This window comes from Protomyctophum bolini (assembly GCF_963924005.1).
Source record: "Protomyctophum bolini genome assembly, chromosome: 4".
In the NCBI taxonomy this organism is placed as follows: domain Eukaryota; kingdom Metazoa; phylum Chordata; class Actinopteri; order Myctophiformes; family Myctophidae; genus Protomyctophum; species Protomyctophum bolini.
The window spans coordinates 26,102,986-26,130,085 of record NC_137865.1 but is presented as its reverse complement, the minus strand read 5'-3'; the positions used below and the strand labels follow the sequence as shown (position 1 = coordinate 26,130,085).

Here is a 27,100-nt window from a genome sequence, read left to right as displayed (position 1 = left end):
TGCACTGATCCTTCCCTCCACCCCCCACCCACACACACACACACACCTCTTCCCTCCCGCTCGCTCCTCGCTCTTGCTCTCTCTCCGCCTGAGGAGAGACAACACAGTGAGGCGTTTCAGAGCGAAGAGGCCATAAAGAGAGATGTGATGCATTAACCATAATGATGAAACAGGGTCACAACAACAACACCACACTGCGTGAGCACAAATAAAAGCCACAGTCCAGGCCAGAGACGTCCACGGTGCGAGGAAAACTGTGGTTCAAACGTGCAACATGCCTTCGTCTCACAATTTCCCCTTGTCTCCTCCGCTTGCCTCCATTCACATAATCAGTTAATGTCTCCTTTAGACTGCTGGCATAATTTATCCGCGCTGATGAGCAGTAAAAAGCAATGCCAATTTGCCTGTTGTCGGTCCGGACGGTCCGGCTTTAGCGAGAAGCGGAACTTGACAGCCATTTCACAACAAGGCACATTTTGGAGGCTAGGTAACAACAGGCACTTATCACAGAGGATAAGGGGGATCAATGTCTTATAGTGGAGATTTTCTCAAAAGCTGCGTGGCCAGAGTACACAACACATCAGCACTGCCAGCAGAGAGCAATGACACATACTGTACAGTACACAGTCAAATATAGGCCCAGCTAAATTCACACATACAGGCCTAACACGCAGTGCTCTCATGTGCAAGGACAGACATGCACGCTCAGTTGGAGGCTGGCTACATGAGGGGGCGGACAGTTACATGGAAGGGATAATTACCCAGATGCCTCTGTGCATTTGTGTGTGCTCACGCCTGCACTTGTGCGCGTGCAACCGTGTGCGCGTGGGAGGAGGCCAACATGTGAAAGCAGACGTTTTTAAATTAGAGCAACCACTGATTAGCTTTACGCTAGTGGGGCATTACTGGGAATTAGCCCATGTTGTGATTTCTGTGACTCAGCAGGAGCCAACACACCAAATTATACAGATCTACCCATCGACTCCAGTACATTCATTAATGGATTAGACCTCTGGCAGCACATGCAAGGAGAAAACAACGGAAGACTCACATGATTCACCTTTTTTCCTCAATATTCTACGGATTCTAAATACCACAGATCTAATACGTTTCCAGTTGTTCTCTCCTCAAAATCTGGATTCTTGTTAAAATTGGATATGTAGGCACTTGTACGTGTATGTATTTGTGTGTGCTCTCAAATACACACACATGAAGACACACAGAGTGAGAGGGAAGGTGCTGAGCAGGGCATTACCCTAAATGCAGAGCCAGCGTCTCTTTCCCCTGGCTCCTGGAGGCCAGGGAGAGAGAAACAATCAGGGTAAAAGAAATGGGAAAAACAAGAGGAATGACATGGATTAGGCAAGTGTGTGAGAGACATAAGTAGAAATAGGGCAAGGAGTAAAAGTCTTAAGGCTCATAGTCTGGATTTTCGGTGGTGAGGTGACCACCGCTCCGGTGGTGAGCTGACCACCGGAGCTGAAATAACGTTGAGCGGTGGCGAGTAAAAACAGAGAGAAGGGCTGGGGTGTTGGAGGTGGTTTGCTCTTCACCGCGGCTCGTGACATCATGTTCTAGTTCGGTGGTCACCTCACCACCGAAAATCCAGACTATGAATGAGCCTTTACCGTGGGAGTTTTCATAACCTTTCCTACCATTTAAAGCAGTCTGTATGAACATGCCTTGGTATAACCCAGCTTTGACGGGAATCGAAGGCCATCGACCTCTTATTTCATAACTAGCACACAGTGCGACCCCTCAATCGCTCACACTTGATCAGGCTCATCTCTCCATCAAAGCCTGGGTTATTATTCATATTTTCTTTAATGTGCGGTGTCCCCAATCTGAAAATAACTCTTGTACCGTGTCCCCCTCCCCCCACGCCCCTCAGGTTTCCTGTCTCTCTACACTCTCCTATCCAAATAAAGCAGAGAATGAATGCCACACAAGAAATATCTAAAATCTTCATTCAGTCAGACCCATGCACAGTGCACACGTGCAGGCTTTTTCTTCTTTTTAATGCAAAGTGTGGTTCCCTGAAGCTTGTCATTTACTATGTGATTCATGCCCAAGAGGAATTCCACGCTTCCTTATTCTTAGCAGCAGGTAAACCACTCCACACATACCCAAAGTCAAAGTCATATGATTTGTCACACACGTTACCGCAGTGAAATTTGTTCTCCACCCAGCTTTAAGATCTTCAGCCTCACTATATATATATATATATATATATATATATATATATATACATTTTCATATCCAGCCATTTCTAAAGCATACAAAGATTCAGATTTATTTGCGATGTAATAAACGTGAGCTAAAATTGTGTGAACAGAGGAGCTCTGAGGAAATAACAAATATTTACTAAGCTTTGATTTTGACTTGCTGTGATGACACCGCCTACTATGCAAACGCAGGCCAAAAGGATTGGCAAGGCATACCTGTGTTTCATCCTGAATTACGCGGTATTGTTCCTTCCACACAGTGATCTTGGAGACCTCGTCTTTTCGAAGCGCTCGCTCCTTTTTCAGCTCGGGGCTCCAGAAGGTCTTGATAGAATTCATGGAGGAGCTGAGCTTGCTCTCCTTCACCTCCACTTCCCGCCGCAATAACTCATTCTCACGCAGAACCTGAGGGATCCAAAATGATTATGTAACATGATGCAACTAACACCAAGGCTAAAAGTACACACGCGACAAGGTTCTCCAGCAAAAACAAAACATATACAAGCAATGAGGTAAAGCCAGCATAAAAGCAGAGTGAGTTACCTCTTTGAGTTGGGCCTGCAGGTCCAATATGGTGTTGTCCCTGGCTTGTCTCAGAGAGTGGGGCACAGTGGACGCCATGTGGTGGTCCCCAAACGCCAGCGCATCACCGACCATCATGCCCACGGCATTGGTGGGCACTGAGGTGGCAATGTTGGGGGTGCTAGCAGCCACCCCGCCACCACTGCTGCCCCTTGACCCATACATCACCCTCTGCCTCCCCATAGTCGTCATTGTCCCACCACTCTTTGGGATGTGGTCAGTTACCAAGGCAACCTCGTTGTCGCTCAGGTACATGGGCCCTGAGGTAGCATACGCTGCGTTGAGGGACTGTATGTTCTCCATGGACAGGGTTTTACCCCCCGGCCCTCCGGGGCCACCTCCGCTGCCTCCGGTGCTGTTGGTGCGACGGTGACCCATCCTAGGCGAGCGGGGCAGGCGAGGGGAGCGGCCGGATCCCTGACTAGCGCCACCCCCTCCCTCTCTCCCTCCACTGTGGTTGGCTTCCCCTCTGCCAACAGAGCGGGCACTGCCGTACATCTTCTGCTAAGTAGAAGAATGGAGCTGACAGTCTTACTGAAAATCTAAGGTCTCACGGGTGCCAAGATATGCTCGCCGATTGTGTGACCTCGCGTCTCCCAGCAGCAGTTCTGTGTGTGTGTGTGTGTGTGTGTGTGTGTGTGTGTGTGTGTGTGTGTGTGACGGTGATTCTGTTTCAAGAATCAGCAAGCACAATGTTCATGATATATCGGAGCTCTATGTTTCTCCTGACTCCTTGACTGATGATGCTCTTCTAACCTGAGCTGTCTTCCGCTTGTCCCAATATACTGCTCTGAAAGAGAAGAAATTAATTCATTTAGAAAACAAAACAAATTGAGTCCGTCCTGTGTAATGATTATATTATATGCTATCAGGAGGAGCTATGCTGATTGAATCATACCCTATTCATTCAGATAGAAAGTCCTGTGTAACAACAGAGACAACTTGGGTGAATACCGGGATGGAACATAAACAATAACCATCCCTTAAAAAGGATTACTGACCAATCCTTTACACAAAAACATGTTGAGGCTTTCAACTTTCAGAGTCACTGGCCGGGTCTTTAAGCCTTGAATGTAACGGTTCCCACCTAAACAATAACAATCCTGTGTTCATGTATCCATTTGTAACACACACCGACACTGATAAGAGCACAAATGTAACGTACGGTACGGTACGGGTCCACACGGAGGATTTATTTTTGCAACAAACCCACCACAGGCTTCTCAGGCATTCAGCTGACTGTCTGCGTGGCCTAGCTAGCGGCGCTACAGCTATAGCTAACACATTTTACTACTACCGTTACATTACATGGACTCATAATCGTGTCCGTTTAAAAGCACTTCAACGGATTAATGTATAATAACGATTACGTTCTCTATATAAACATTTGTAAGTGCTATCGATATAGCTACGGGCTACGGCCTCTAAGTGGGGAAGGACTGTCAGTCCAAGGAAAAATATCCTCCCAGGTTACAAAATTAAGCCTACGATTGTCTTTTAAAAGGAAGGGGGTCGTCTGATCTGATGTGTTCAATTTAGATCGGATCATCCGTATAAAATGCAGCAGAATGGGATAAACAGTAGAGTGGACCACTTCTTTACACAATCCCCACTATAACGTATAAGGTAGAACGTTAAGCGTTTGCTTTGGAGACACCCAAAGCATATCCCATTTTTCTCCTCCTACTCCTCCACCTCCATTAAAGGGCTGATCATTTAGGCTACGCTTTTATTCATTCACATCTCGCATTCCTTGCTGCAGATCGTGTCATTGTAGCGTGCAAAGTAACCAAGTATAAATTGCCCAACCTATTTGCTCAGATTAGCTCACGATAATGGAGGTTATTCCTTTCAACTGAGTGGTCAGGCAGAATCTTATTTTTTCCCCTTTCGTTCGCTAACACAATAGCCTGTCATGAAAATATATCACTAAACCAACTACCTTATTATCCTTTGCCCCCCGGTGGACGTCAAAACGGTGTCAATTTTGAATCCTGCGTCAAATGGAAATCGGCTGCAGAAACGCTCATTTTCTTTTAATTCCTCGCTATGATTATGAGTGTATCTGATTTTCCCATCTTTTGCCAGTAAAAGCAGCGGCTCTGGAGAGCCAGGGCGCTTCAGTGACGTCAACAAGCCCGTGATGCGCGTTCACGCGGCACTCATCGCCACGCTTGAATTTCACAAGCGCGGCCACGACTGTTGGGGAAAATGCAGATGGTCAGCAGCAATGAATGACCTGTCCTGTCCTCTGAATATTTAAAATGTTATCAGTGACTATTAGGCCTATTATTACGAATAAGTAATAAATCAGATAGGGATTCTTCTAAATTGATTTAATTAACTGGCAGGCAGTAGGCCTAATAATAAATATTGACGTGGTAGTAATAGATCATCACCTATAGGTGATGATCCAGTCTATCATCACCTATATGTGATGATCTATAGGTCTGCATGGAGCCGGCCAGCAACTCTATATCTGACCTCAAACATCAAACCCTTAAATCTCCATGGAGCTGACCTGTTCTGACATTCCATATGTTGATCCCTCGGCTCCCCACCCGTCCTTAGTCTTCCTCCCTTTTGACTTATAGCAGGGATACTCAAATAGATTTACCTGTGGGCCACATTACAAAAATGGCAAGGGGCCAGGGGCCAGTAGATAAAATTACGACATTAATGATACTTGATAACTTCTCTCTTTCAATTGCTTTATTTTCGCAAAATGTATCAAAGTACAAACTACAATGTGCATGCACACAATATGTAAATAAATAAATGTGTTACATTTTCTTGCATAAACACAAAGAGCTGTTTCCATAACTGCACAAATTATTGCACATAACATGAGTAGCTGTTATAATAACATAACATGAGTAGCTCTTTGCCTGCCTGCCTGCCTGCCTGTCTGTCTGTCCATGAGTAGTTATTTGTCTGTCTGTCAATGAGTAGCTGTCTTACTGTCTGCCTGTCTATGAGTAGCTGTCTGCCTGCCTGTCTATGAGTAGCTGTCTGTCTGCCTGCCTGCCTGTCCAATTGTCCATGAGTAGCTGTCTGTCTGCCTGTCTGAGTAGCTGTCTGCCTGCCTGCCTAATTGTCCATGAGTAGCTGTCTGTCTGCCTGTCTATGAGTAGCTGTCTGCCTGCCTGCCTAATTGTCCATGAATAGCTGTCTGTCTGCCTGTCTATGAGTAGCTGTCTGCCTTCCTGCCTGTCCAATTGTCCATGAGTAGCTGTCTGTCTGTCTATGAGTAGCTGTCTGCCTTCCTGCCTGTCCAATTGTCCATGAGTAGCTGTCTGCCTGCCTGTCCAATTCTCCATGAGTAGCTGTCTGTCTGTCTATGAGTAGCTGTCTGACTGCCTGCCTGTCCAATTCTCCATGAGTAGCTGTCTGTCTGTCTGCCTGTCTATGAGTAGCTGTCTGCCTGCCTGCCAGCCAGCAAGTTGGTTAACAGAAAATAAATTGTTATGGCTGAGTAAAATAAAATACAATAAACACAATTTGCCTGAAAATAGATTACCCAGCTATGACCTTTTTCATGAAAAAAAATGAGTAGTGATATGGCTGACTGAGTAAAATAAAACAATCTACCTGAAAATAGATAGCTATAAGTGAAGAGCAATTTCCGCAATTTCCATTTCCGCAATTTCCATTTCCGCAATTTCCTCAATTTCCATTTCCGCAATTTCCATTTCCACCATTTCCGCAATTACCATTTCCGCAATTTCCATTTCCACCATTTCCACAATTACAATTTCCGCAATTTCCATTTCCGCAATTTCCATTTCCATTTCCAACTATTAATGGCAGCTGGGTTTCATCATTCAAATAAAATAGAATTCTGTCCGTTTAGCTATAAAATTATGTCAGGGAATAGGGATACACAGTATATGTCTTTCATTTGCATTGCATCTCCCCCCCCCCAAGCTTTTATTTTCGTTCGAGTAATAGTACAACTCTAATAGTATTACTTATAATAATGTAATTAAAGATAACTTCATTCAGATTTATTTATTTTTATTTCATTTTCCAGATTTTGTTTTCTTCTTTTTTTTAGATTTTCATTGGTGGGCCAGTCATAATGGTCCTGCGGGCCTGATGTGGCCCGCGGGCCTGAGGTTGAGTATCACTGACTTATAGTACCTGTCATACCTGACATACCATATGTTGATCTGCCCTCATCAAACCCTGTACAAAGCTCAAGTCATGCTATACGGCCAGTACATAATTCATGAGCAGACGTAGAATACGCACATCGACAGGCTGGGTGCTGGACTAAATAAACTTCAGTAGATATTGGATGGAGCCCGCACACCACAGGTACAAGAAAGACGTTCTTTATTGAAATACTGACGTTTCAATCTATTTGATCTTCATCAGGTCATGTACACAAAGGTTTGTACTTTTATATGTTTTATACTAAGGGAGTGCCCCCATTAACCAATCAAAACACCACATTTTGGTGCCCCTCCCATCACTGCAGGTGTGACAACCCTGAGTGAGTAGGTTAATGAATGAAATGGAGAGTGCTCATTGAAGCCTTATGTCCCATAGGACGAAGAGGAGTAAGAGATACTCATTTCACCGGTACAACAAATAAAGATCTCACAAGTCCTATCTAGGTCTGTGGGCTTAATTTACATTTCCAATGTTATTCCTTTTGTTGTATTGTTTTCCTTTTGTACTCTAGCAACTAAACTGAAAAACTGAAAAATACTGATGTAAGATAGATAGAACAATCAAGATAACAACCAAAGGAACTACAGAAAGAAACCAAAAATGATATAATACACACCAACAGATATACATGAAACAACAACATATGCACCAGGTTGGAGATACATTGGTATAGAAAAATGGTTACAAAATCGTGGGATAAAAAATATAATAATAAAAAAAAAAGAAGAGAAAGTTACTACATTCATACTCTTCAAACCATGATGCAGAGGGGCTTAAACCAGGAAGATGAAATTAGACACTTTCTGTAGAAACCTTCTTTGGTTTGTTTGGAGTGAAGCTCTGCAACTCCAATTGATTTAAAAAAAGTAAAACATATGGTTCAAATATATACTGCCCTAAGCTTTAAAAGGTGGCCTCCTGCGTTGAATAAATCCAATCTGGTGCATACAGTATGTTGTTGTTTCATGTATATCTGTTGGTGTGTATTATATCATTTTTGGTTTCTTTCTGTAGTTCCTTTGGTTGTTATCTACAAAAAAATACTAAGATCTTACGTAAAACCTGTGCATTTGCTCTGAGGTAGCCACTATGTTATATTATTCTATGATTTACAATTTAGGCATTTAGCAGATGCTCTTAATCCAGAGCGATTTACAGTAAGCAAGAACAAAAAACATCGTAATACATCATAATAGTCATCATGAATCATATGTAAGCTAAGAACCGTGGAATATCATGAAACTACGCATATACTATATAGTGCTATGTCTGCATAAAATGCTATCTAAGTTACATAAGTTGAGCCTTTGCATACGCCTGTAAGGTCGTTGGGGCTAGTGCAAGTGCTACGGCAAGTGCTACGGGCTAAAATGGAGTCTGCATAGAACAGGTGGGTTTTCAGACTATGGGGGAAGATTGGGAGTGAGTCTGCAGTTCTGATTGCAATGAAAAGTGCATTCCATTTTATTGTAATATAGTCTGGGCAGTGCAGGGCTATAGTATACTCATCATCAGACCAAACTTGAACCATTATAGGCTACCCTTCTTCAGAAACAATAAGAAGAATAAGAAGAACAATAACTTGTATACATCCAAGACATTCATCTCAGCCTTTAGTTAGTCGATTAGGTGTCCCCTGTGTTTACCAAGTGAACCATCTTCAAATTGGTCTATTTGTTCATGGCTCATCGGGGAAATCCCTTTCCTCCTTATTTCATAATGGTATAATTCTTATGATATAAGGTCCATAATTACCCAACAGGCATAGCTGGAATCACCTCAGACCTCCAAACGTCTCAAACTGCAACAGGTTAATATAATAATATAGGCTTCAGAGGGTCTAAAATATGGAATTCTCTGCCTTTACATCTATATGAGAGTTGTCTGCACTAATTCAAGAAGGTTCTAAAATCACTTCTCTTAATGACCAAATAGGCCTACTTTCCATTCGTTCTGCCAATTGAACCTTGGTCCATTCAATATTTTCCCTATACATAGTATACAGTTTACCGTTTTGTGACTTTGTCTTGGCTGGGTTTCCCGAACACATTTAGTGTAAGACATGTAGTGCTGCACATGCTCAGATGCCCTCTAGGCCGCACACAGAAGCCTGTGAACATAGACATTCCATGCACACACTGACACGAAACAAGACAGGAACGCCCAAAAACGTCGCAGCTGACGCCCCTCCCTCCGCTCTGATGACGCGTTTTCATGTCAGTGTATTGATGTGCCACACAATGGTAGGCCTCAGGTCTACCATTCTGAAATTTAATTTAATAATATTTGGACTGCTGGACAGCTGACAGTAGGCTCTCTTTACTCAAAAAAAAAGAAGAAAAAAAAAAGAAGAAGATATAATATATAAACAAGTCTTACACTAAATGTGTTCGGGAAACCCAGCCTTTGTCTTCTACTATTGTGATATGCTCTTGCTGTTTTATTTTCTTGTTATATTGTCTATAATTATTAATTATATTGTTTTTCTTTTTAGGCATTCTCCTTCACATTTCTATTGATTTGTGTATCAATTTTCAATATTCTTGTAAGTGAAAATAAACAAACAAACAAACAAACAAGTCATTCTTCTGTTTTTACTTAATTTTCAGTGTGCTCCTCTGAGCAAGATCAGTCAGTCGTGGAGTGCAGCCGTCAAGACACAAGCTGTGGGGGAAATACAGTTTGTAGGCTATACTATACGACAGACAATTGTTCAAATGTGTGACCCCCTATGGGTGTCAGTGAAATCACTAGAGGCAGATCGGACAGAACGATCTTGGCTTGTGTCACTTTTTGCAAAACAGGCCCATACTGCAAAATTTGAATGCCAATTGTAATCTGAAAAATCTGAATGTATACCAAAATCTGTACTATTAGTTGCAAGTTTTTTGGAAAACTACTCGGCTATGGGTCAAGGCCTGTTATGGCATCACCATGAGGCTGAATTGAAAAAGTTGAGGTGGAGGTTCTTCCTTGGACTGTGCATAAAGTTTCATGACGATCAGTCCAGCAGTGTCTGTTTGATCATGTTTACAGTTTTACATCTCAATTTCTCAAACATGGGAATACTCTCATTCTACAAGTCTACCACAAAAATGTTGCCCTGACACCATATCCATTAAACATGTAAATCACTGGATTCTTTCAAAACTGTCCTGAACAACAAGTGGGGATAGAAATGCATCCACTGCTTTTATCCTTTTTGTATAAATATACTGTAATGTTTTGTTGTTGACATGTATTATTGTGTTATTTTAATGCTATGCTGATTCATTGAATTACATAGAATCACAATGGAAACATGTCCCCACGATTTTTGTGACTGTACCTCGTGCTGTTTTGAATAATAAAGTTATCAATCAATCAATCAATCAATCAATCAATCAATGATCCATCCCATCCCATCCATCCATAACCGCTTATCCGGAATCAGGTCGCGGGGTAACAGTTCCAACAGAGATTCCCTTTCTATTGTGAGTGAGTATGTACAGTATATGACAAACACTGTCAGCACTTTTGCAATCATCAAAGAAGACTCAAACCACCCCAACTAAACCATGAACTCTTTCAGATTATATCACATGGAAAATGGCTATGCAGTCTCAAGGCCATTGGCAGCAGGCAGCTAAAAGGCTTCTTCCCCCTGTATTAACAGGCAATCAGTACAAAATAAAGTTGTAATGTACACACACATGGGTGTGTGTGTGTGTGTGTGTGTGTGTGTGTGTGTGTGTGTGTAGTAGTAGTTGTGTACTCTCAATTACAGCTGCTATACCCTATTTTCAACCCTGACTATAATAGTTTATCATGAGCAGTTTTTATCCTCTTGGGGGTGCTACTGTACCATGTACTGAAGGCATGCATACAGTCAAAGTATGACTGCGTTAAAACTGAAGCTAATGCATGTTTTCACTTCAGTGTGTCCTTGTCCTCCTTATTCATATCAACATAAAAGGCATTGTAAGTTTGATCATTTGTTTCAAAACAGAAAACAATGCATTTTGTCCTTGGTGCAAGAAGAAGTAACACAACACAACAATAACAATAATAGGCTATACTCAGTATATCCTATTATTGTTATTGTTGTGTTGTACAGTATAGTATACTGTATATGTGAGCAAAAAATTTAAGTTAAAGGAATACTAATAAAGAATGATAAAGAGTCTCCTCTCCCCTGAGAAATCACTTTAGCAGCAGGTAATGTCTGGAGAATGTGCATATTCTGCATAAGTACCAGAAGGTGGGCCTATTTATGATGTAATAGATATGGCTTTTATCAATAGTTTTTGCCATGCACTTCTGAGATTGAACATTGATAGTGGAAACATTGCACACTGCACATCTGTGGTTCTTACCTGTGAGTGATATTAATGGCCCCCCAAATAATTGGCAAAATAACTAAGCTTTTAATGATAATATAACACATAAGCTTTCATTGTGATACCGATAATAAGAACTTCCATTGATCCAAGCCAGAGCACAACATGCTCTGAAAATGCCCAAGCAGCGAACACTATAGATTTTCAAGTGGGCCCTGAACCAGAAAAGGTTGAGAACCATTGCTCTACAGTCTACAACATGATCTTCTCCGACTCCCACAGATGATTGTGAAGTTGATTGTGGTAGAGAAGCGTTCCACTGTGGTAAGATGCCAGACAAAGTATCAGGAAGCATGTTGGATGGTCTCTCCCTTAGAGATAGGGTGAAAAGTTCAGTCATGCGGGGGAGACTCGCTGCTTCTTTGCCTGGAAAGGAGCCAGCATAGGTGGTTCGGGCATCTGGTTAGGATGCTTCTCAGGCATCTCCCTAGGGAGGTCCTCGACGCACTTCCTGCTGGGAGAAGACCTCGGGGCAGACCAAGGCGCAGATGGAGGGATTACATCGACTCACTGGCCTTGGAACACCTCGGGATCCCCCAGGAGGAAGTTATTAATGTTGCTCTGGAGAGGAATGTCTGGAGCTCTCTGGTGGAGCTGTTGCCCCCGCGACCCAACTACGGATAAGCGGTTGAAGATGGATGGATTTTGGATGGTACATTTAGCAAAAAACAAACAAATAATCAGTCAGACTGAAGAAGATAGAAATCTCTGAAAGGGCACTATAATAGCTCAAATTCAGTGTTGTACACGGAGTCTATAGTACTCTAGACCAATGATTCTCAAACTTTAATTTGTTAGGATATCTTTTTTTTATTTTTTATCTCTAGGACCCCAATTTAAGAACATTTTTAATGTTATAAATTTTCATCCAATATGGTCTGTCATTTGGTCCAGAATCCCTTTACTGTCTGTAAATTGTGTGTGATAGCCGTGAAAGACTACCAAAGACATTCGTATACATTCCCTATTTGGATGTAATAATCTATCAATCTTGTAGCTGGGGAGTGGGGACCCATGGAACCCCCCCAAGGACCTCACTATGAGAACCATTGTTCTAGAAGTTCTCAACCCTTGTTGTGCTTTTTAACCCCTTTCTCCCCAATTTAGCTGTTATGCCTATTGAGTCCTTATACTAGCCTACATGTCTGTGTTGTCACTGCTGTTGTATCCTACTTACTCACCTGCCAGTGAGGAGCCCCCACCGGGAGGATGCTATTATACAAGAACCATTGTTCTATCTATTCTAGACAATAAAACGTCTGTTTTTCCGAGGCTTGTATTCATGACGGGTACAATGGGTACAACGGGTATGGTACCCGTCATGAATACAAGAAAGCTGAGCACTATGGAAATCCATGCAGGGCACCAGGAAAAGTGGGCACCTTGGGTGAGAAGAGTGGGCGGAATAGTGGGAACTTTGGGGTGAGAAGAGTGGGCACAGCACTATAGAGAAGAGTGTGGCTACCAGGAAGAACAGGCATCTTATAGTAAAACTTTGCCTAACCCTAACCTTAAACTCAGTAAAACCATGCAACCCTAACCTCAGCCATGACGTTCAACCATGTTTCAGGGCTATGCCTAACCCACTTTATCCCCAGTAAAATTATGCATAAACCCTAACCTCAGAAACTATGCCTAACCCTAATCTCAGTAAAACTATATGCCTAGTAAAACCTAACCCTACCCCAAACCAAACAGGTCCCCTGGCCCATAGTGCCAGTCTGCCTGCCCACTCTGCCTGTCTGGTGCCCACCATTCTTGTTAACGCGTCATTCGACTCACTCGTGTAAAAATGTCCATCCAGAGTGCTACTGCAGCACTGCTACCCCGAGTAGCCCTGTGTGTGTGACACGATTGACTAATACGTTACATTATAATTTATATAATTTATAATACAGGAAAGAAAGATTATTTAATGATATCAACTAGGTCGGATTTAGAAATCCACCTGCGTTATGAGGTCATCGTTCAGGACTCAGGAGCGCAGGCGCTTTATCAGATCAGCAGGAGAAAAAGCCACTGCGTTTGTTGGATTTAGAATCTGAGTCAAGTGCAATACGAGGCTCGGAGGCTGTCTGCTTGGAACATTGTTCAGATATATAGCCACGTGGCGACCGAACGTGAATATATTAAAACCATTTTAAATGTCGGTTAAATGTGTTTTTTATCGTTACGAATGGGATTTCTCTCCAGCGACTCACGGTCTCAACGCTGGTAGCTGTCACTTCTGTGGCTAAAGGGGTTAGTGCAACATCGAGGTAAGTGACCATACAATTCGTCGCCCGGCGACGGTGTATATTCCTCGCTGTCGACAAAACGACGCTAGTTCAACTTGAAAATGTGTCGACGCAGCTCACGGCGACAGTCTGAGTTGAAAATAAGCAATGTCTGTCGAGCTAAAGGTTCGCAACTAATTAGCCATTAGCCTAGCCGTAGAATAGTAACCAAGGTTAGGTAATTGACGTCACACACTATGGAAAGGTAATTGACGTCACACACTATATATATATATATATATATATATATAGTGCCATTGGAGCAGGCGCCTCTTCCGCATGACGGTGACATCACTGATGAATCCTTTGTATCTTCTATCCTTCGTTTAACCAGCTGGAGCAAGTGTTATTAATCATACATTGTTAATACATCATCCTCGAGTCGGTCAAATACGTATCATTCGGTAAAAGCTGTATGTTCGACGCTTGCGCTCCTGAAACATGGCGGGATTAATGTATCGTCACTACTGTTTGAGACAGAGTCGCCTAGTAGAGTCACCCGTAAGAACTAGAGACCATAGACAACGGGAAAGCCTTCCAGAGTTTCAAGCCAAATAACTGGACATTGGGCTCATAAATCAAACGGGGGACGTCTGGGGGTGGATCCAGCCGAACCAGGCTTTCTACACTGTTCCACACGACGGCCCAGCCCTCTAGTTTAGGCCATCTTGGTTGGCGTGAGGACTGGAGAGGGGAGGAAGACCCGCCTATCTAAGGTTGGCGAGTAGTTTGCTAGCTACCGCTAGCGGCCGTGCTGCTGCAGTTTCTGTCAGTGTTTGGGATCCTTTCCAACCGGCATACCCGGGCGAATGCGTCCGGTAGTGTGAACAGCGCGGCTTATGTTAACCCAGGAGTTGGACCCGGACTTTCGCCATGGTAACATTGCTAAAGTCACACATAACCGGTGTAAACGAGTGGTGTTTTAACGTCAGCTAAATAAAACGGTGTTGCGTTAGCCGATGACAGTGAGCTTGGCCTATGGATAGCTAACTAGGTGGTTGCTAGCTCTGTCCGCAAGCAAGCTAACAAAGAACCATTGCTCCTCCTTGCTTTGTATTGCTGGATGTTGCCATTTCCAATGGCTCTGATGTCTCATTTAGATCAGATGGGAAGGTTCAACGCAACATTTGTGGTGGAAAATAATCAACCAATACCTTTAAATGTACTTCAGTCTATATCGTAAGGCAACTGTTCTAACATGCAAGTGCCGATGTATTTAGGTAACTATAACGTTACTCTGTCAAAGTGTTTAATGTCTGCAACAGCCATTCGGATGCGATCGATAAGTTGTCAATTTTTCGATTGCACTTCAAACCTTGTTATTTTCAGGAATCGATCCGATCCTACATGAGATTTATTTTTTGACTGCTTGGCGTTTTGCCTTTAGGGAAGTTCAACCATGTATTAATACCAGAATTTAGTAGGTCAACCAACAGGTACACAGTTGTGGCTGTTCTCGTTATATTGATTGACCATGGCATCAAGCATGCAAACGTTTTGGTATCGATTTAAACCCCGTTGTCTTTGAGACCGAGGAAGTCATAGTTGGCGGTGTTGTTTCATTAGTCAGTTCCTGCAGCGTTGCCAACTTTTGTCATTCATAATGCCATGGATCATAACTACCTACCTAGATACATTATATCCTTATTTGTGAGATAAAGTAATTAAACTGTGAAATCGGGGAGTTGAAAGATACAATTACATAATCATAGTCCTGTGGTGTTAAATACAATAGACAAAGTTCACTTAACAACTTAATTGTATCAAGTTACAAGACTTTGTCCATAAAAAAAAAGCAAAGCAATGTTAACATTCTTGTGTACTGTAAATTCTTCACCAGCACCTCTTTCAAATTCTGTTGACATTTGACATATTGTTGGTTACACTCTGAAGCATGCTGCTGATCACTGTTTTGCCTAGCTGCAATTTGCAACACTAGTTTTAATGGTTTGAATCTGGAGTTGCAACACCAGCCTTTGACACTGGCAGCCCTGAGCCCATACATCCAAACAGAAAAGTTCTATCTGATTGTATTAAAAAACATTAAACTCAACAACATTGCAGCTGTATGAAAAGCTTGAATTATGCTCTTTCTATCTGCAAAGTGTTTGTTTCCTAAAAATACACCATAGACATGTTATGAGCTACTTTCTGTCAATTCATTCATCGTACAGGTGATCATTTTTCAAATTGCACATAATGCGTTATTGAATACGAGTGGTTCCATTTCCAAACTCCAACACCTGGAGTGAGTTTAACGCTGTTTAATACAATCGGATAGGACATTTCTGTTTGGATGTATGGGCTGTCAAGGGCTGGTGTTGCAACTTTAGATTAGACCCATTAGTGTTGAAAGTTGCGACTATGTTTTGCCCATGTAAATGGTGATTGTACTTGAGTGTTTTACTTTCTGTCTGTAGCCTAAACATTATTGTAACACCCCTATGACTTTGCTGTTTACATGACAAAAGTTATTTAGTTTGTTTTAGGATTATACTGATCTGTTTTTCGTTTCCCTTGCAGTAATATAGCCTGAAGCTCACCCGGAGTGTGGACACTGGACAGTCTGCTTTTGCCTACAGTGTGAAGTGAAGTGCCTGAAGTAGGCTGTATCTCTTCGGCCTCTTAGTGATTCCTTATGCTTGATAGAAGCGGTGCCCTGTGTCCTACAGGATGGATGGTGTGGATTTAAAGAGACTTGTGTGTCAGCATCAACACTTTCTGGTTTGCAACGGTGTTCTGTTCTTTTCCATTTACAAAAGAACACCACCTATCCTACACCCAGACTCTGTGCATTGTATATGTACTGAGCAATAAGAATAGACTAAAGGGAAGTGGACAGTGCAAAAAAAAAAAAAAATCCTCCTTTTTAAAGGACAGATCAATACTGCTCAGCTGAGTCTGTATGGAGGAAGTCAAAGTATTTTTATTTTAAGCTCTCAGTTGAATTATACCCGCTCACTCTTGCCGTGGGTGGTGGGATGTCGGAAAAGTCCAACGACAAAATGGTGAAGTTCCTGGCCCCCCCTCCAAAGACTGGAAACGGCACCGGGTCTGGTTCAGACTCTAACGTGGGTGAACGGCTGACGACAGAGCAGGTGCGACGGCGCCATCACACCATGGAGCGGGACAGGGCTAATCCGGAACACCGATTCTTACGCCGCAGCGTCATCAGCGACTCAAATGCTACAGCTTTGGATCTCCCTTTACCCAGCAAGATCCCTGTCCTTGCGCCCCAACGGCCTCCTCTCCACGAAGCTGCTCCCAGGAGGGTGCAGGCTGCTGCTATCATACACACGCCCCGGGTTGAACCCAGCGTGCGTCTGACTGAGGAGTCTGCAAAAGGCAACAGTGAAGGAAATGGACAAGTGGTCAAGTTGGAAGCTGTCAACATTGAACAGCAGGCTGTTGTAGCGCAAGACATCTGTGATGGAGATGTGGTGGTGGCACGCTCGGCACCCAGTCTAGCGGCTGAACCACCGGGTCAGACCGAACCAGAGGGCACAGCTGAGGTGAAGCTACAGCATGAGGGAGAGGATGGAGAGGGGGAGGATGAAGAGAAGGACTCTGCCAAGGCGCGGGCAGAGGCAGAGCAGAGAGAGGCTGAGAAGAAAGTTCAGGATGACATCGAGGAGGCCGAGACGAAAGCAGTGGGAACGTCACCAGATGGGCGCTTCCTGAAGTTCGACATAGAAATTGGCCGTGGTTCCTTCAAGACGGTGTATAAAGGCCTGGACACGGAAACCACGGTGGAGGTTGCCTGGTGCGAGTTGCAGGTATGATATGAAACCACATTGAGCGTCTATTCCTAAAGTTGCCTCCATCTCTCTTTATCACTCAGGCACGCAGTTTTGTGTTTCACTCTTGAATTATATTAGGGTTAAGATGAAGTACAGAAGGCCAGACTGATTGAATACAGCCTAAGTTATTTCATTCTTTCTTGTTACCTGAGTTAAAGCTTTTGTCATTTCTTCTTTTGATGCCTAGCAATTCCCTCTTTACTACCGTTTAATTTTTGTATGCTCATTAGAAGAGTAACAAAATAGCACCCATGCACATTCTGTATCTTTTTTTTGTCTGTGTATGTAGTTATGTACACAGTATTTCTTAATTTCTCAAGTTGAGGTTGACATATTTTTGTTTGGTATACTTCTCGCGACTCATTATAGTCACATTTTATTGACAAGTTACTTTTCCTGTCGTTGGAAATTGGTGCTGGTGAAAATTCCTTATGATGCTGTGAGTTTAATCAATAAGCACTGAATGTATGAATGAAGACGCAAAATAGCACAAAAGTAATGCTTCCCAAGTTCCCATGCTTTGCAGGGAAGCATTGCTGAATGTATAATAGAATGACTGGCCATACTGTTGAAAAATCATCTCTTTCTTAACTAGGTTAAATCTAGTTCTGTGAAGTCGACAGTCGTCCCATTTAACATTGAGTTTCAGCATTGCATAATTAATTGGTTTATCAGTAGGCCTATAGCAGTATAGCTAGTCAGTCTGTTATGACTGAATACAATGTCTGTAGTCGAGAGGCCAAGACACTGCTCTGTATTATGATCCGGATCAATAGCTGGTCATTCTGTAGTCAGCAGCCTTGTGAAAGGCCCATACAGCTGTCTGTCCAGTGAAAACGGCAACATTGGCGGGCCACAGCAAGATTTGACCTCATTCACCACATGCATGCATGCATGTATTGTCACGGTCTGCCCATTTTAAGTGACAGAAGCCTCACAACAGCACACACAAGCATTGGTTGCGCATGTGCATGCAGTCTGAGAGCACTGTAGAGATTACAGACTCAATGCCCCTCCCCCATCACATAGAGAGAATCTTGCACATGCTCAGTCTATGCTTGCTTTGAATGCTTATGTGAATGTAAAATGGGTCAGATTCCTGACAGAGGAATTTCTAATCTCCTGTGTAAAGTCGCAGGCTGACCTGCCAAGGCCTGTTTCTCCCTATACTTTGAGTTTATTTCCCCTTTTTCTCTCCACTTCTTTTCTCTATACTACTGTCTTGCCTATTCTTCCTCCATTTCCCCTCTTCTTCAGTTTTACTCTTTCACTAAACATTTTTCATATTTTTCTGTCCTCTGTAATGGTCACCTGACTCCTGACCTACTATGAATATGCTGATGACAGAAGCATGGAGTTATTGACCTACACTGCTGCTCACTGTATTAACTTTCTCCATGCAATAGCATAACAGAAACCTAGCAACCCCTTAGGATGACATTCCAATGAGTCAAGAATTCACAGATTTGGGGGCACGGTGGCATAGTCTAGCACTGTCCCCTCACAGCTAGATGGTCCTGGGTTCGATTCCTGCTGGGGAAGCTGTGGGCGTTGGGGGCGTGTTCTCTCCTCTGCGTCATCAGTGCCCATACCCTGGTTGGGGTTGGCAAAAGGGCCTGTGTGTAGTTGGCATGTTCTCCCCATGTCTCCTAGGGTAGATACCCTCACAAAAACATGGAACTGGTTGGAATAACGTGTTCTTCCACATGCTACGTCCAACCGGGGAAACTGAACCTCCCCCTGTCAGGTTGGACTCCTCAGGCATAGAACGAAGCATGAGATCCGTCTGTTGCTCTCCCCAGGTTGGCAGAGGGAGTGTAGCGCCCACGATTAGATAATTGACACTGGGTGAAAAAATGGGTTACAACAAGTATATATATTTTGATGCAAATCTGTGACAAGACAAGTAACATAGAGCTTCATACTTGTGGCTATTTTGGGCATAGGTGAGAAAGGAGGGGGTACATAGGGTTTAAGTTAAGACAAGTGGATAATCCCCATTCTTCATTGAATGTAGTAGTATTGATTTTTTAGGGAATGATGCATCATTGTGATATAAAGATACCCAGATACCTCATCATCTGTTGCATTGGGACACCAACCCCATTTTAAATGTATATTTTGAGCAGCCTAACTTACATTATGCACATGTCAGTTTAGTTTACCCCTAGCTTTTTGATTCCTAAACGGTTCTTCTGCCTTTTTAAGTAGTTTTAACCTGATTCTTAGCTTATCCTTAAGGTCCATCTATTGTTGGTGAATATGTTAATCGTGACGAATGTTCTGCGCTTACTCTTTCACCTGTCGGCTCAAGCTAGTTTCTTGGCTGTATTCTGTTCAGCTGCTACACTAAAGAAGCTCAAATCCCTCCTCACATGCTTATTAAATCTGTCCCATGATCACACTACTGCCATTTCCATTCTTCTCATTAACACTGAGCATTATATGCTCGGCATCAGACATAATTTCAGACATAATTTTCTGTTCTAGGTAATCGGGGCCCCATTTTCAATAGTATATTCATTGAAGTGAATCATAAAGGTGTGTGTTAAATGGGTCACTGGTCACTCACAAGTCACAACTTTATCTATCTAGAATTGATTGTAATGCAATATATACCGTCCCATTCTGTCTTAAAATGGTATGAAAAGAGGCTATTTATTGAAAAATCTATGTTTTTGACAACATGACTACTGCAAACATATCGATTTATCAATACTCTACCTCTCTCGTGGTTGAGACACATGTTTTAATAGAAAACTGAACAGTCACATACTGGACCTTTTACATTTGCATATTACATTTTCACCCTACCACACAATGTAGATGTCTGTCATGTGTAATGCCCCCACCATATTACCTCCCCACTTGTATATTTAAAGGTCTCCACCCAGATTTTATGTCTAGCTGTGTGTTTTTCCCACGGCACCAGCCAGCAATCTGTGGGCATATGCCAAATTCAGGACACTCATGGATGAACTGCGACAGCGCCTGCGCAAGTCTACATGGTTAGGAACATGCCATGAGTCTGAATAGCCATACCACTGCACTCACTGTGGGTTCCAATTCATGCTTCCTTTTTTATTTTAACACCGCTAGACATAATTCCTGTTGTAAAATATGGAACAAATCTTATTTTGAATTGCAGACTAATGACCATTTCCTTTCTTTTGTAATTTCACAGTTACTGGTAGATAAGGTATTCTTAGTAGTGGTATGTCCTGTTATTATCTGATGATCAGTAAATGAACCATGCTGTCACTTGTTGTTCAGTAAATTGTGAATGTCAGCTGAGAGCAGTGGCAGTGAGGCATGCTAATGAAACAAGTTTGACAGGTTTCCCCCTCATAAAAGTCCCAAATCTTGTCTTTTAGTACCTTTTAAAGCACAATGTGCAATAAAAAAAATATGTGGAATGGCACTGGCACACTCAATCTGGAAGCCATCTGTTCAGTGGTCTTGGTAGAAAAAAATGCTAGTCATCCACCCTTTTCCACCCACCCACAAACCCACTCAACATTTGTTTCGGCTCTCACGTTGCAGGCATGTTTGAACAATAAGTAGGTCACCGCACAGGGGAAGAGGAGCAAAAAGGAGAGGAATAAAATTAGGACCCTCCCCTTTTCTCGTTGTTCCTCAGCGAACCATGTCATCACCCCCCAAACTCTCTCGCCCCCTCCCTCCTTCATTTTTGAAAGACGAGAACTCCAGGCATCCTGGAGTTCTCCAGTGGAAGTTGCCCATTCAGCTAGGGATGTGCTGGCATCCACTAGGAGTGGCACAGACACCATAGTAGTCTAAAAGACGCTGCCTCTTCCTAAATTGCAGTCTTCCAGGGATAGGCTGACATGCATTTGGGTTTGTTATTGTCTTTGACAGACACATGTCACAAGGGGTGCAGTATCAAGTACCGCATGTTGGCAACCTTAATCCAGTCGTTTTCCGCATGTCGGACCAATGACTGGTCGGAGAAGCGTACGGACCCCGTCACAAGTAGAAAAAAGCTCTCAGGAAAAGGATTAATGACCTCTCAAATAAATGAGAATATAAACAGTCATCTATTTATAATTGCACCATGTCTCTATGTACGTCTGTAATCCACGTATCTTGAGAACCGTTCGCCCCAGACTTAAAATTTGACACGCATGTTCCACACCACCACAGGAAGTGGTGGGCTTGTGTCGGTGGGATACACCGTTGTCCACCAGAACCAGCACTAAAGCCTCTGCCCAGGCTCCGGACAGGGCCCAAATCTAGATCACCCCTAGATCTCCATATATGGAGCTGGCCTATTCTGACATCACTATATAAATGGTGCATTTATATAGCGCCTTATCCAAAGCAGTTTACATAGATTGTGCATTACATTCACAGATTATTCACAAATTTCACACATTTATAGTATACACTGATGAGTGATGACAGATGAAACCATGCAAGGCACCAACCTGCACACTGGGAGCAATTTGGGTTTCAGTGTCTTGTTCAAGGACACTTCGACACTCTGGGGGAGCCCAGGTTCCAACTTGCGGTTCCCATCCGGCTACTCTACCCCTGAGCCACCACCGCCCACAATGATGATCACGTGTGACCTCGCCCTTTATTAGCTAATTGATAACTCCCAACGAGCACTGTTTTTTTTTTAATATATTTTTTTATCCCACGATTCTGTAACCCATTTTTCACCCCTGTGTCAATCATCTAATGTGATCCTGGGCTCTAGCTCTACACACCCTCCACCAACCTAGTCCCCATATATGGGGGACAAGGGGAGAGCAACGGACTTGAACTCATGCTTCCTTCATGCCTGAGTGTCCAAGTTGCTAATTTACACCTGACAGGGGGGAGTTTCCCTGGTTGGACGTAGTGCGTGGAAGGAACACGTTATTCCAACCAGTTACTTTCCCCTCCATCAGGCGCCCCGGCTGGCCAGGGGGAGGCAGTTTAGTGACCAGGATTACTGCATGTTTTTTGTGAGGGCACCTACCCGAGCACTGTTCTAGTTACAAAATATGGCATTTCACAGCTCCCAAAAAATAAATATGCCATTTTTTTACACAAACTGGTAAAGTAAAACAAAAATACCCCAATGGCAGCCCCTCACCTTCAGAGGGAAAAATACGGAACTCCCTGCTTGTGCTAAATGGAGGAATTGTCGGTGCAGCCACCTTAGACCTAGGTGCTCTGCTGGAGGTACGGTTCTGTTCCATCCCCAGTGTAGCCCAGCGATAAGCCCACAACATCGCTGAACAAATACAGCTTCAGCAAAGGGAAAAAAATAAATATTCTATACCATTACACTTACTATCCAGTATCCAGTATGTTATTGCTTTTCAGAGATCAGACCCCCAACATAAAGATTATTCTGCCCCCATTTTAAATCATTTTTTCATTATTATTGAGGTATACCATGCCAATTGTTTGAGATTATGTAATTGCATCGCTTGTTGTAACATCTGTATTTAATTTGGCCATGCGTTGGGCTTCATAACTCTGTATTTTATGGGCTAAGACAAGTGATATAAATTTGTATGAGGAAAACTACCCCATTTGTTATTTATAGCATTAAGGAAGTGACCTCTGAAGTAATGAAAGCGTTCTAATTATTGGGCATGTTGCAATGTTGCCTAAACCAGATGAGCTGTTTCCGGGCTTGTTTACAATGAACAATCTTGCATCAAGTTGCATGTGGTTGGTAACTCTGGTATCATAATCTCATATGATTTAGAGATTTCTGGTGGAAGTACAAACAAAGACTCCTTGTTCATCGAATAAGTAGTGATTGAACGTCCTCCACTTACTTATGTTTTGTGTAAACCAAAGATCTAGCTTAATCTAAGCCCTTAGATGACCTAGTCAACAAAATAGACATTTGGGGTCCTTGGCTTCAGTTAGATCAATCAGTTTCATGGCTCAAGAAGCACGCTTCTTTCTTTTCTGTTGGCAGTAATGCTTTTGAGGTTCCCAGTATTTTTCCATGTCCTCATATATTCATTTTCAGTAAATCATTGGCTTTATATGAACTAGTAAACTTTGCTCTTCATGCTTGCTCTGCATAATAGTCTTTCACTGGTTATCATACAGAAGCTATCATGTGTGACTCAACCATACAGAAGCTATAGTGTGAAGAGGCTTGTGCACTGTATGCACAGTAGTCTCGTGTAGCCAGACAACTATTCCACAATCCCCTAAATGCTATATGATCCATTCTACCGAATTGGTTCAAATTCAGAGTTGGAAATTGTGTGAAATTTGTATGCTATGCAAAATATCTTGAGGTTTGACTTTAACGTTTTCTCAGAAAACTTAAAAGAAATAATAATAAAAAAAAGCTAACAGGTCATAGTCAATGCATTATATAGTCTTTTACAACATGTATAATTAACGGCTGAAAATTAATAATGCTGGTCCATGTCAAAAAGGCCATCTTTCAGGCCTGTTGGCCCCCATGACCCACATCTTAGACCATGTTGCCGCCCACTGTCTTCCATATAGCCCTTTAGTGTCCCCCTCGCAGAAGAGACCTGACAGCGCTATCCCTCAGCATGATCACAGGACTTTCTCACTCCGTCTATTTTTAGGCTCAATGGGTTATTTATGACGGTCTTTGCCTAGTAGCAGTATGCTCTATTCCATGTTGCCGATGCCCACACTGTGTAATTTACTGTGATTCACAGTGCATAACATGTAAAGGCTCCACTGACTATTTTAATGTTTAGATAACATTAAGCTTTAAATCCCCCCTTGCCATCTCAATCAATCTAATGAGAAATGTGTTTTTCCCCCCTATGCATTTGAAGGGATGACTGAGAGCTGTTGTTTGAAACTGTATAGCATCAGTTATAGTGTTTTGCCACTGATTTGAGGCGAACGTCTTGCTTAACATCTGCCCACCTGAGTGATTAGAGAGTGTTGGACTTGTAATATTGGTTTATATTAGCTACACTAGAATTTCGCCCCCCTTCGGGGGGCTCAATCCTAGTGTCGTTGCAGCGCAATATGGGAAGAAGGAAATTGCGGGAATTGACAGACTCCACTTCATGTTTCAGCTGTGGTTTTAAACTCAGTAGTGTGCCCTGCACACAGCGCACACTCGCAATTGCAGCTGGAGGGCGACGCGACACACACACACACACACACACACACACACACACACACACACACAGAGCGATGTGTGGATAAATCACTGAGATTTGGGAAATGTGTTCAGAAGTACAACGATTAAGCACGCACAGGCAAATGTCAGAAGCATCTGTTTCGGTTTCCAAACAGGAAGTTGTAAATGTGCTTATTAGACGGAGGCAGCGTGATGTTGGCATCTATTGTGATGCCAGCATCACCACATTTCACATAGAAATATAAGCACCCATTTAGTCGCTTAGCGGAGACTGTGGGGTGGTAGAGGACATCTCCCCGGACGCGTGGGTATGTCCAGATAGTTGCCTCGCGGAGGCCTCTTTGTCCAGTGTCCATTCTGGGTCTGGAAATGGCACTTTTTTGAGTGTTGACCCCAATAGAAGCTCTGCTGCTCTGAATTTACACCTCTCCCGCTTAGCGGAGACTGTGGGGTGGTAGAGGACATCTCCCCGGACGCGTGGGTATGTCCAGATAGTTGCCTCGCGGAGCCGTCTTTTGTCCAGTGTCCATTCTGGGTCTGGAAACGGCACTTTTTTGAGTGTTGACCCCAATAGAAGGTCTGCTGCTCTGAATTTTACACCTCTCCCGCTTAGCGGAGACTGTGGGGTGGTAGAGGACATCTCCCCGGACGCGTGGGTATGTCCAGATAGTTGCCTCGCGGAGGCCTCTTTGTCCAGTGTCCATTCTGGGTCCGGAAACGGTACATTTTTTTGCATTGACCCCAGTAGAAGCTCTGCTGCTGTGAATTTTACACCTCTCCCGCTTAGCGGAGACTGTGGGGTGGTAGAGGACATCTTCCCAAACGCGTGGGTATGTCCAGATAGTTGCCTGGCGGAGCCGTCTTTTGTCCAGTGTCCACTTTATAAAGTCCATGCACTCCAGTGAATAGCATTTATCCATTTAGATAACTTTTTTGTTATTTAATTACTTATTTTTACACAGAAACATAATGTGTGTCTTTACAATAACTGTAATGTAATAATAATACTAATAATGTAATGTAAAAATGATTTAATTAACGAATTAAATAACCTTATTTTATTCTGAAAGCAACCGGATGTCTTAAATCTGCTAGCTCTCAGACCGGAAGTTCTAAATTTGCTCATAAGACGGAGCCTTAGACGGAGCCAACTCGCAGGCAGTGCGAGAGGCTTGTTACAGGATTATATCGGTCACCCGTTTTGGTGTGACACACACGGCTTCCACATTTAGCTTCATGCTGGGTGAAGAATCGTCATGTTGGCTTTTATTTCGCTCGAAATTCTTATTCACAATGACATCGAGTTGAGGTGTTTGTGTTTTAGGGTAATTGTTGCATAAGCGCTATTTCGCACTATTTCTCCCTCCCCTCCCCTGTGTCTGAAGCAGCTAGCATGGAAGCTATATGGATTATGGAAGCTTTCCCTCCGATTGCACACAACCATGCCGTTATCCACGCGTCCATCCGATTGCTTTTAATGTAAATGTCCCATCCACTGAGCAAAAGCGATATAAGCGCCTTATTCATTCATTCGATTCATTTGGGTGTGGGGCTGTGCAGTGCTGTGGGCAGCCTTTCTGACGGAGGCTCGGAGCTGCTGCTGCTGACGCTGTTCGAGTCGCATGGAGCAGTATAGAGTAGGCGTGGCGCAGCATTAGAAGGGCGCAGCAAATGCACGACATTGAGGGGTAGAAACCATCCCGGTCGCGTGGTTCATCTAACGCGTGTGTCACTGTGAAGGACTGGCCCCATTAAGTGAACGTAGTTGGCGTAGTAGACGCCAACATGACGATTCTGACGTAGGCTGTTGATGTTGAGCAACAATGGCGTGGTTGACAAAAGTAATATTTATTCAGTAATTAAGACATTTCTTTCAATGAAATGTAGCCTATATGTATTCTGGGAGTGTGCCGAATTTATTTTGCATATAGAGATGTGTGGTGAAAGTGTGGTTGGGTCGGAGAAAGCTGTTGGATAAACGGCCATGTGCTTATGTACCCCTGTCTATTAGGGTAGCAGGATACTGTACTGTACTCCTTAGTATTGCACTGTACTGTAATGTTGTCCTCTGTACTGTACTTTACTGTACGTCTTTACTGTACTGTACTGTACTGTTGTTAGTGTTGTTATTGTTGTTTTTCTTATAATGATTATTATTATTATTGTTATTATTATTACATGCATTATTGTTCTGATGTGAGCTTGTTTGTAAATGAGTGAGTTTACAAAGAAGTTTATTGTTATTATTATTATTATTATGATTATTATTATTAGTATTGTTATTGTGATTATTACATGGATTATTGTTGTGATGTGAGCTTGTGGCTGACTCACTATCTAGAAAAGAAAAACATGGCACTTCATTTAAAATAGGTTACAGACCCCTGTTATATGCGCTTGTTTTGGGATTATTTTTATAGACCTATTTACTTGTTTCTATGAGACATGGCAACAGCCGAAAGGCATCCACGTCTTTCTCTTGTGAAATGCTGAGATTAGAAACGACCATAATTATTTCATTTCTCAACCTTAAAAATAAAAT

The 27,100-nt window shown here is 42.8% G+C and overlaps 2 protein-coding genes across 10 annotated transcripts in view; one reads left to right on the top strand and one right to left on the bottom strand.

Moving 5' to 3' along the window:
* The window catches only part of LOC308314396 (ELKS/Rab6-interacting/CAST family member 1-like), a 31,701-nt gene extending 26,790 nt beyond the window's left edge, over nucleotides 1–4,911 (bottom strand). For 2 of the 4 annotated variants that reach the window (XM_080762018.1, XM_080762019.1), the window contains exons 1-5: nucleotides 4,750–4,911; nucleotides 2,769–3,597; nucleotides 2,442–2,630; nucleotides 1,256–1,291; nucleotides 47–88 (exon numbers count right to left, since the gene is read on the bottom strand). In XM_080762018.1, the coding sequence (XP_080618144.1) occupies nucleotides 47–88; nucleotides 1,256–1,291; nucleotides 2,442–2,630; nucleotides 2,769–3,305 (804 nt within the window). In that variant the 5' untranslated portion in view covers nucleotides 3,306–3,597; nucleotides 4,750–4,911. The remainder of the gene's footprint in view (nucleotides 1–46; nucleotides 89–1,255; nucleotides 1,292–2,441; nucleotides 2,631–2,768; nucleotides 3,598–4,749) is intronic. The other 2 variants (XM_080762020.1, XM_080762021.1) reach the window with 2 other exon arrangements.
* An 8,454-nt stretch (nucleotides 4,912–13,365) lies between these two features.
* Nucleotides 13,366–27,100, top strand: part of LOC308314356 (serine/threonine-protein kinase WNK1-like) — a 41,104-nt gene continuing 27,369 nt past the window's right edge. For 3 of the 6 annotated variants that reach the window (XM_080761944.1, XM_080761945.1, XM_080761940.1), the window contains exons 1-2: nucleotides 14,382–14,517; nucleotides 16,165–17,417. In XM_080761944.1, the coding sequence (XP_080618070.1) occupies nucleotides 16,623–17,417 (795 nt within the window). In that variant the 5' untranslated portion in view covers nucleotides 14,382–14,517; nucleotides 16,165–16,622. Of the gene's footprint in view, nucleotides 13,624–14,234; nucleotides 14,358–14,381; nucleotides 14,518–14,747; nucleotides 14,862–16,164; nucleotides 17,418–27,100 lie in introns of those variants that run through there. The other 3 variants (XM_080761941.1, XM_080761942.1, XM_080761943.1) reach the window with 3 other exon arrangements.